This window comes from Saprolegnia parasitica (genome assembly GCF_000151545.1).
Source record: "Saprolegnia parasitica CBS 223.65 unplaced genomic scaffold supercont2.68, whole genome shotgun sequence".
In the NCBI taxonomy this organism is placed as follows: Eukaryota; Oomycota; class Saprolegniomycetes; order Saprolegniales; family Saprolegniaceae; genus Saprolegnia; species Saprolegnia parasitica.
The window spans coordinates 22,448-31,866 of record NW_012156462.1 but is presented as its reverse complement, the minus strand read 5'-3'; the positions used below and the strand labels follow the sequence as shown (position 1 = coordinate 31,866).

Here is a 9,419-nt window from a genome sequence, read left to right as displayed (position 1 = left end):
TCGTCGACTTCGTTGGGCACGCGCATCATGGACTCGAGGGCGAGAAAGCCGCGCGGCGACAGCGTCTCGCGGCGACCCGGTAGGCGGAGCTCCTGCTGCGCGGTCGGCGAAATGGTCTCGCGCCGCGTCGCTTTAACGGGGCTCTGGCGCGGCGACGACGACGAGGAGGCAAAGGCGCCGCCGCTGACCGCGCTGATCTCGCGCTCAAACTCGTTGGCGATCGAGTATCGCTTCTTGCTGCGCATCGTCGTGAGCGTCGCCGTCGTGGCGTCGCCGAGCCGCTGGCGCTTGGGCGCATGGCGTCCATCCTCATCGTCCTTTCTCTCAGTGCTCATGCTGGCCCTTCGTCGTCTATCGTCTACCTCGCGCGACGTCTCCATGCAGCCAGCCCGCGTCTTCGTGGACCTCCTGCCGCGCTTGCCGATGGCCTTGAAATTCAAAGTTTGAATTGCCGGGGCGGCGTATCCGGACAGTATCCGGCACATAGTTTGAATCGGCCATACCGCCTGGTGTAAGCGGTGGCCGCCAGCGCGACCGCTTCGAGGCCATCCACGCCTCGGACGACGACGTGTAGGCCCTTGGCGCATCGGTGCTGACTCGTGCATGCCATGCAGCACCTCGCGCGAAGGCGCCACTGCGATTTGCCCGGCGTGTGGGGCCAAAACGGCGTTGGGACGCTTGTTTTTCACAGCCATCGAGCGATGCAGCGCAAGCTCGCCAGTACGGCGCAATGACGAGCATGGTCGTCGATGCTTGGTACAGATCGCACGCAGACCGCCCATCGTACGCCGACATTGTCCTCCAAAGCCAACCGCCCGCACCAGCCGCGTCCGTCAGAGTCTGCAAGGGACCTTGGTCGTATGCATACACAGCACACATTCCGCCGCACCAGCGATCTCGTTATGCATCATCTCACTTCTTGCTGCTGCCTGCGATCGGTGGCGATGTGCTATGATACCGTGAGGCGGGCGAGAACGCCAGAACATTCAACACACCACCTTGCAGGCTCGCCCGCGGTCCCAAGGGCGTGCCCTTCTTCGTCGTGCTCGTCTACTGCCCTGTATCGTGGCTACTGTACTGCACAAGTAATACAAGCTGTGGCACGCGCGGTAGACCGTATTGCCTTGCACGTCAAGGGTAGGCACATTCGCCCTTTGTTAAAATGGATTGTCCCAATGACACACCGTGAAGACGCATCCTTGATCGTACTCCACATAAAGTCATCGTTTGGCGTGCGCTTCGAACCGGTGTACAGTAGTGGGCAGCCATGTACAACCATACGACGGACGCCCAGAAAGGCTGCTGTTTTCGACGGTTTTTCGGCGTCTCTTCGACCAAAAGATCGTTTGGACGGTCGATGGCAACGCCGGGACTCGCCCCGATGCGCGATGACGTCGGCCTTCCGCTCGACACGACGCTCTTCGACGCAGCGAACCTCGTCGGCCTCGGGATCACGATCGCCGCCGCCGTCGTCTCCAACTGCGGCGTCCAGCTGCAGAAGCTCGCGCACGCCTCCACGGACAACGAGACCGCGTACTTTGGTCAGCGGCAATGGGTCCTTGGCTTGGCGCTCGTCGTGCTCGGGTCGATTGGCGACTTTGAGGCGCTCAGGTGCGGCCGTGCTGTCAACTCTATTGGGCGGGTCTTAGACGCGTTGTAGCTTTGCGACGCAGTCGCTGGTCGCGACCGTCGGTGGCGGCGCGACCGTCGTCACCAACGTCCTCTTCTCGACGTACTGGCACGGCGAGAGCTTGACGGTCCGGGACGCCTACGGCACGATCTGCATCCTCCTCGGCGTGCTTCTCATTGCGCTCTCGTCGCCGCAAGACGAAGAATACAACATCGACCAAGTACACACTTTGTCGTCGATGTGTATCGATGTCTCTGTCTCGTAGCTCGTGAGCCGGTTCGAATCGCCGGTCGTGCTTGCCTACTTGCTGGTGCTCGGCGGGCTCATCGGCTACCTCCTTATCCTCATCCAGTCGGAGCGAGATGCCACCTCGAGCGAGGTACGAGGATGATGATGGCGCTTGGCCGATGCACCGCATATGCTAGAGTCGGGTGTTGTGGAGCGGGCGGGGTCAGAGCCGCCTCCGCCGCTTCCTTCGCTGCAGCGACGAGACGTGCACCAATATCGAGCCGACCTTGTATGCGACGGTAGGTTGCTTGGCTCGATCCAAAAGACATCCGAATCCAACCTTGGATGCGGATAGGTGTCAGGGATCACGGGCTCGATCTCGATGCTGCTTGGCAAGGTACACACACATATATAGACAACTCTTCCGTGGACTACGACCTCATCCATCCATGTATTAGTGTGCGTCCGAGATGGTCAAGACGAGTCTCGAAGGCCCGTCGCAGTTTACCCATCCGACCACCTATTTCTTCTTCGGGGGCATGCTGGGCACCGTCCTCTTGCAGATCCATTGGTTCAACCAAGCGCTCATGCGCGGCGACATTGCAGTCGTGTTTCCAATTTTCCAGGTCTTTTGGATCGCGGTACATTTGCTTTTTGGCCTTTTTGAGTCTTTGAAACACTTTTCTCTAGTTTGGCGTCGTCGGCGGCATGGTGTTTTACGGGGACTTGGCGCGGCTCGAATTCTTCCAGAGCATTTCGTTTTTGCTCGCGTTTGCCTGTACCCAATATTGTCTATTGTCTCGTGTTCAAAATACATTCGTAGGTATCCTCGTCGGCGTCTACTACCTCGCCCAGCACGAACCTCAAAAACCACCGCTCTCCGTGCCTTCCACACAAAAAACATACTACTGATGATCGCGTCTTCGTTTAGACGCCGCTGCTCGACCACGAGAGCGACGTGGCTTCGGTCGACAGCAGCTTTTACCTCGAGCAAGCCACCCAAGTCCTCCTCGAGCCAACGCCGCCTCTGGACCAGGTAGCCAGCAGAGTTGCGTGCAATCCGACGAGCATGATCATAGAACGGGCATCGGGAGTCGCCCGAGATGCTCAATGACCTCCGACGACCGTACCGTCCGCCGGCCATGCTGCGGTCGCTCTAGTCGAATATAATAGATGGATATATACACTGTAAGCCCTCGATCGATCGAGTTCAAGCACCCGAAAGGAGCTCCACCAGCAATCTAGTCGTCCCAGCCGTCGTCGTCGCTGTCGGCATCGGTCGTTCTCTGCGTCGCATTCGCATGCAGCGACGGCTGGTACGCGAGCGAGTGGAGGCGTTCAAACTTGGCGTCCCGGTCTCTCTGTTCCTGGAGCTCGCGTTCTTTCTGCGCTTGAAAGTTGACGACTTTAGGAATCACGACGGCCTCGGGCGGCTTCTCGCTGAGCTTGAGCATGCCTACGCGCCATACGACGGTCAGGACGCGTCTTTGGATGGACGTACCGGCGGGCTGCAACGACGTGTACTTCGGCGGCGCGGGTGCCCCGAGGAACCAATCGGCCGCCGAGACACTGGCTTCATTCGATGGCACAGGGCCATACACGTCGTCTTGAAAATAAGCTCTGAGCTTCTCGGCGCGCGGCAAGACGAACGCCACGGGCTCGATCGTCGCGCCCGACGTCAGCAGTAGCATCCGAGACACTTCGACGTCCTAGAGACAATGATGCGATCGATGGGGTACAAAAAGAGGATAAGGACCTGCACGTTGCAGTGTTGCTTGGGCAAGAAGGTCGCCGCCGAGATGGACGGTCCGTTGAACGAGTAGATCGAGCACGGTAATAGCGCGGGCTGGACCTAAAAGGCAGAAATTCAAAAAGAAAGTTTTGCGATACCGGGGTTCGAACCGTGTCAATCTCATAGCACAACACGGTGCGGTCGCCACGCCCGACAAGGTACATGACATGCGAACTGCTATCGTAGAGTGGCAGCAACGCACTTCCAGACGTATCACTAGACGTCGCGTACATCAGAACGAGACAAGGAATCGAAGAATCTAAGAATCTGGTCGTACATGGTGGTGGTCACGACCGGATCCAGGAGGTTGCGCGCGTCCCAGAGACAAATCTGGCGCTCACTCCGCGCGCTAAACCCGACCTACATGCGCCCCGACGATGACGCGCCGTCGTCCTCTCGAACAGCGTACCGTAAACAAGAGCGACGATGCTTGCTGCGTACACCACGTCACACGCTGGGCCTTGCTGCCCGCATGGGCACAAGCCATGCCGACCGTTTGGTTCAGCCGCGGGTCGATGACGCGGAGAACCTAACGAAGATCACGACGACATGAGGGAATATCCCGCGTTCTTCACGGACCTTGTCGCGCGTAATGGTCGCAAAGAGGGACCCATCCGCATTGAAGGAGACATTGAACGGCGCTTCGTCAAACTTGTCGATGGTTTGATGGACGACGCCTGTCTCGACGTCCCAGAGCCGAACGGTCGCGTCGAGCGCACCAGACGCCAGCACATTCGCCGCCGTCGGGTGAAAGCTCAGGCAGCGCACGCCCTTTTCATGGCCCACGAGTGTCCCCACGCACGCATCCCTGGTCGTATCCCATAGCTATAGCATAGCCCCATAGCTCAACCTCTCGACTGTTATAGGATCGACGTACGTTGATCGTTGCATCGTCCGATGCCGATGCGAGCACATGGGATGCAAACGGCGCGAACGCGAGGTCGGTCACGGACGCCTTGTGTTGTTGGAGCACGCGGGGCGCCGTCACCTGGATCAAAATCCATACCATCCAACCATATCGGAAAGGAGACAGACCTTGCCCTTTCGATCCAAAGGATGGACGTGGATAGAACCACCCGTGCCGGGCACCGACGCGGCCCACACGACGCCGTTGGTCGCAAGCGCGTTGCCGTCGCCAGCGACATTCAAAAAGGACTCGGACCGCGCGTCCGGACGCCCCGTCAAATACTTGAGCTATCCAATTATCCAATGGTAGGTATCCAATGGTGTGGTATCTTCTGTGTGCGATGCGCGTACCTTGTGGCCCTGAAGCGCGCCGAGACGCTTGGCCTTCTCCGAGAGCTCGGTCGTGGTCGACGGCGGTGGCGCCGGCGTCGACAGAATCACCGTTTCCGGCACATGCCCCCACCCGGTCGCCGACTTCCACGCCGACGCGGCCGGTGGCGGCGCAGGCGCCGATGCCGTCACGGGTGGTGCCCACTGCGTCGGTGTCCCTGCGCTTGGTGTCGGTGTTTTCGTCGTCGGGGTCGGTGCAACCGGTGTCGTCTCGGTGGTCGGCGTTGGCGTTGCTGTCCCCTGGGTACGCGTCGAGGTTTCTGGCTCGAGTCGACGCATCGGCATATTGTCCCAGCCCGACGGCGCGGCAGATACCGACGCTGTCGGTGCCGGTGCGGATCCGGCGGCTGCCGGTGGCGCCCCATGGCCCGTGCTCCACCCCGATACAGCACTCGTCGTCGTCGCCGCCGCCGGTGCCGACATAACCGACGCCAATAATGTCGGGCGCACGGGTTCCAAGAGTGGCGGTGCCGTGGTTCCGTCGCGCCACTGCGCAGCCGAGAGCGCCGGCGTTGGCCCGCGCGTGTCGGGGTACAAATCGGCCTACCCCATGTCATTTGTCACAATTGCATCTTTTTACGTCCAAAATGGCAGGTGGACTCGACCTGAAACACACTCGCGGCTTCCTTTCGAGGCACGGTGTACAGGATCGGTTCGATCGTGCCAGCGCCGAGGCTCAGCACGCGCGCCACTTCGCACACGCTCGTGTCGCAAGCGTGCTTGGGCAGGCGCGTGAGCCCCCACGTCGACGTCGCGACCGCGGTGGTTTGCAACGGAGCAAAGATCGGGTGCTTTGGCTGGATCTCGTACGCCTTGACACTGCGGTCGCCCTACGCAATCTATAGTTGAACGATTTTGTGGACAATATTGTCAGCATCGAGCCAACGTCGTACGCGGCCACCGAGGAAGAGCAGCTTGGTATCCGGATCGACCATCGGCGCCAAGACGCCCGTGCTCGTGTCGACACGCTCTCGCCCGATGGGCTTGGTCATCGACCGCCAATCCCACAGAAAGAGTTCGCGTTCCTGGAGCTTGCTGAACCCGGCCGTGACGCAGTACGTGTCATAGGCGAACGCGATGCTCGCGGCCTTGCGACCTTGGTGCATGGGCGCAGCGAGCGCTTCATGCGCCGTCCGAGGGTCCCAGCCACGCACCATATTGTCTTGGCACACGGACAGCACAAGGCTATAAGGAGGTTCAGCGCCAGGAAATGACGCATGTCGTCGTCTACCTCCCGTCGTCGTTCCATGTGGTCCCCGTGATTGTATTGGGATGGACGCCGATGGCCGTCGACGTCGACGTGTCGAGGTACATAAGGTGCAGTCCGGTCGAGGTCGCGACGTGAAGGACGTCTTTCGCCGACGGGTGAAACGCAATCGAGAGGATCTTCTCATTGAAGCTGTCGCTGGTCCACGCGCAGGTATCCTCGGCGAGGTGCCAGAGCTAGATGCAGCCCATGGATGCAGCATGAGCGGTATCATCACATCATGATCATCGAGTACCTTGAGCAGACCATCGTCGCCGCCCGAGGCCAAGAGAGACGCATGGAAGGGCGAGAAGGCGATCGCGTTGACGCGCTGCGTGTGGCCGCGCAGGAGCCGCACCTACAACGAGATGCCAGGGCAAGGAGGACGAGGATGGCCGCACCGGCGCCGACTGCGCGTTGGCCTTGCCAACATGGCCCAGTTCCTTGACCTCGATGACCGCGCCGGCTACACGAGGCCGTGAGAGGCCATGGCGATCCGACAGTGGCAGTGTACCGTTGTACTGGGACGCGAACGCGAGCGTCGTCGTCGACGCCGTCAGCGGGTACAGGTCGAGGCGGCCCGCGTCCAGCTGCAGCTCCTCGTACCACTCGGCGCGCGGGGCCGTCGTCCCGAGGAGGTTGCGGTACTTGCTATTCCATGACCGCCAGGATCATCATGCTGCGATCTTCGCCGCCTGGATCCGCATCTTACCTTGCTTTGAACATGCCAAAATGACCCATCTGCTTGCGGCTAGTGACGATATCCTAATTAGGCCAATCTTTGTTTCGGCATTGTCCGCGTTCGACGTAGATTCGGCATGTGCCGATCCACAGCATGGTCGTCGCGGCATTTTCGTTTTAAAATCGGCATCGCCGCCGCTATCGCCTCTGCGCCGATACGCCACTCGACCCGTCAAGGCGACGGCAATCGCATCACACAAGAAGTCGCCCATAGAGGAGGTTCGGCGCGGTCGTATAGTACCCTGCATGGCGGCATGCGGCGACGCGGCGATGCCACGAGCGCGGGCAGCGAGGTGGCCTCTTACATTCGGCATATGCCACATCCACGAGGCCCAGGGTTTGTGAGCCAATGAGCTGCCATTCGAGATCTACAGTGGCAGCATCATGGCCGAGGAAGACCCCGTCGTGTGCGAGATCCCAGTGCATCTGGCCGACTTCCTGCGTGGCAACCTGTATGGCCATGGCCTCGTCGTCAAGCGCATCGGCTCATGCACAATGCTAGGCATGTCTTCCAGTACCCGCTGCGACCGGTCTACCGTGGCATGCTCAACCGCCCCGCGAGCGCCAAGTACAAGCCCGAGAACGCCATGGTCACGCTCGAGTTCCCGGTCAACACCGAGACCAACTACAACAGTGAGGACCACACGCCGCTGCCGCCCATGCTGCCGCTCACCTCCAGCGTCGTGACGCCCGTCTCCAACTACGCGGCCGGTGTCTTCCGAAAGGGCCAGCTGCACTTGACGCCGGTCTCGACCATCATGCAGCTGCGCCCATCGCTGCAGCACCTCGACGAGTCGGACGACGAAGCCTCCGACGACGACATGGCTGACGTCGAGACCGACAAGAAGGCCGAGGCGACGCCGGACGTCAAAGAGGTCCAGGTGCAGTTCAAGAAGCGCCAGTCGGAGCGCGCGCTCGCGGCCATGCAGAGCTCGTACGCGTACAAGCGGGGTTTGATCCAGAGCGAGAAGTGGATCCCGCTGCGCGTGGTCTCGGAAGACGAAGATAAGGACGAGTTCGAACAGCTTTTCAGCGAGACCGAGGCGCCGGTCGAGTTTGATGTGACACCGGCTGCGTACCTCCGTGCGCTCAGCTACCGCAACGGCGATGACGTGGGCACGCCGTCGCTCACCTCGGACGACGTCGATATGGTCGGCAACGACGACTTGGACAAGAAGGTTCTGGATATCCTCACCACCGGTAGCCCAATCCGATGGGCTCGGATCGTTGTTTTTGACATGGATCTTTCTGGATACTAGACAAGGTGCTGCACTGGAAGGAACTCCGGTCGCTGCTCCCGGTGTTTGTGACCACTGACGAGCTCCGCGCGTGCGTGGACCGCGTCGCGACCATCGTCCGCGGCTGCCTCCTGCCCAAAAGCACGCTCCTCAAGACCCACGTCGCGTACCGTTCGCTGCTGGCCGACGAGGTACGAGATGGCCTCTCGATGCGCTCGCGATGCCACGTCATTTTGGATTCTAGTTTCAAAAATCCGCGTCCATCTCGCGCAGTGAGTTTGCCGAGGCGCATGGCGTGCCCGCCGACATTGCCAAGTCGCTCTTGCAAGGTTCGCCTCTTTCTTCCTAATTATCTGCATGATTGCATCCTCTTCCTCCTCTTCATGGATGGTGCTCATGCGGGTCGTAGAGTACGCGGTCTTGAACCCGGCGACGCGGCTCTGGCAGCTCAAGCGGGCCGACGACAACGTGCAGAAGTGGCAATGATCTCGCCATCCGATCCCGAACCGGCGATTTATCTACGACGATCCAATGTAATACCTATCTGATCGACTCCAAATCCAGTCGTCTTCCTTGGCCGACGCATATATATACGCGCGTCGTTTTTCTACTATCCAGTGTCCTCTGCAGCAGTACCCAGTATACTGTCTGTGCTTACTCTGCGATGTTGATCCCGTTTCCTCTGCTCGCATCCCGTAGCGTTGGCTCTCGTATCCATGCCAGCGTACTCTCTTCGACGCCCCGTGCGAATACTATCCAGCATCTGTGCGAATACTATCCAGCATCTGTGCGAATACTATCCAGCATCTCTGCGAATACTATCCAGCATCTCTGCGAATACTATCCAGCATCTCTGTGAATACTATATAGTGTTCTCGCTGCTCATGGGACTGCCATCCTGTGTCCACTCTTCTCCATGTGTACAATATTGACACCACCGCGTCGCTCGTCACCGGGGACGGCTACGTACTATCCGGTTCACGGACGATCGCAAGTTCTACCCTCCTATCCAAAACTATCCACATGGAGACGCCACGGATCAAGATCGTATAGCATCCATCGAGTAGTATCCTCGTACTACTCTAGTACGAGCGTATATATAAAAAAGAAAAAGCTTAGACGGCGGTCGCAAACGCGCCTTCGGTCGGTGCATCCGGCAGCACGGGGCCAGGCACCGCGTCGCTGTGGCTGCTGCTCGTCGAGCTCGCCGTCTCGGGCGACGACGACGCTGACGCGGACGTCTTTGGT

At 59.8% G+C, this 9,419-nt stretch overlaps 4 protein-coding genes across 4 annotated transcripts in view; 2 read left to right on the top strand and 2 right to left on the bottom strand.

The window, feature by feature from the left end:
* Window positions 1–335, bottom strand: part of SPRG_20979 (hypothetical protein) — a gene marked incomplete at both ends in the record, with an annotated part of 3,172 nt that extends 2,837 nt beyond the window's left edge. The window contains one exon of the mRNA XM_012350678.1: window positions 9–335. Coding sequence (XP_012206068.1) covers window positions 9–335 — 327 coding nt within the window. The remainder of the gene's footprint in view (window positions 1–8) is intronic.
* Window positions 336–1,357: 1,022 nt separating this feature from the next.
* Window positions 1,358–3,018, top strand: SPRG_11154 (hypothetical protein; the record flags this gene model as incomplete). Its single annotated transcript, XM_012350630.1, has 10 exons — window positions 1,358–1,611; window positions 1,661–1,850; window positions 1,896–2,009; window positions 2,056–2,157; window positions 2,214–2,255; window positions 2,317–2,499; window positions 2,549–2,636; window positions 2,682–2,740; window positions 2,790–2,894; window positions 2,938–3,018. 10 exons carry the CDS (start codon window positions 1,358–1,360, stop codon window positions 3,016–3,018), a joined length of 1,218 nt encoding a protein of 405 aa, XP_012206020.1.
* An 81-nt stretch (window positions 3,019–3,099) lies between these two features.
* SPRG_11153 (hypothetical protein) lies at window positions 3,100–6,933 on the bottom strand (the record flags this gene model as incomplete). Its single annotated transcript, XM_012350629.1, has 17 exons — window positions 3,100–3,314; window positions 3,360–3,567; window positions 3,615–3,710; window positions 3,761–3,866; window positions 3,928–4,010; window positions 4,060–4,179; window positions 4,230–4,475; window positions 4,528–4,638; window positions 4,686–4,844; window positions 4,908–5,489; window positions 5,552–5,776; window positions 5,840–6,131; window positions 6,178–6,389; window positions 6,449–6,550; window positions 6,594–6,658; window positions 6,707–6,843; window positions 6,905–6,933. The coding sequence occupies 17 exons, from the start codon at window positions 6,931–6,933 to the stop codon at window positions 3,100–3,102; spliced, it is 2,988 nt and encodes a 995-aa protein (XP_012206019.1).
* A 369-nt stretch (window positions 6,934–7,302) lies between these two features.
* Window positions 7,303–8,657, top strand: SPRG_11152 (hypothetical protein; the record flags this gene model as incomplete). The annotated part of the gene is made up of 5 exons (XM_012350628.1): window positions 7,303–7,385; window positions 7,436–8,133; window positions 8,193–8,362; window positions 8,416–8,500; window positions 8,581–8,657. Exons 1-5 carry the CDS (start codon window positions 7,318–7,320, stop codon window positions 8,655–8,657), a joined length of 1,098 nt encoding a protein of 365 aa, XP_012206018.1. The 5' UTR covers window positions 7,303–7,317.
* Between the last annotated feature and the right edge of the window lie 762 nt (window positions 8,658–9,419).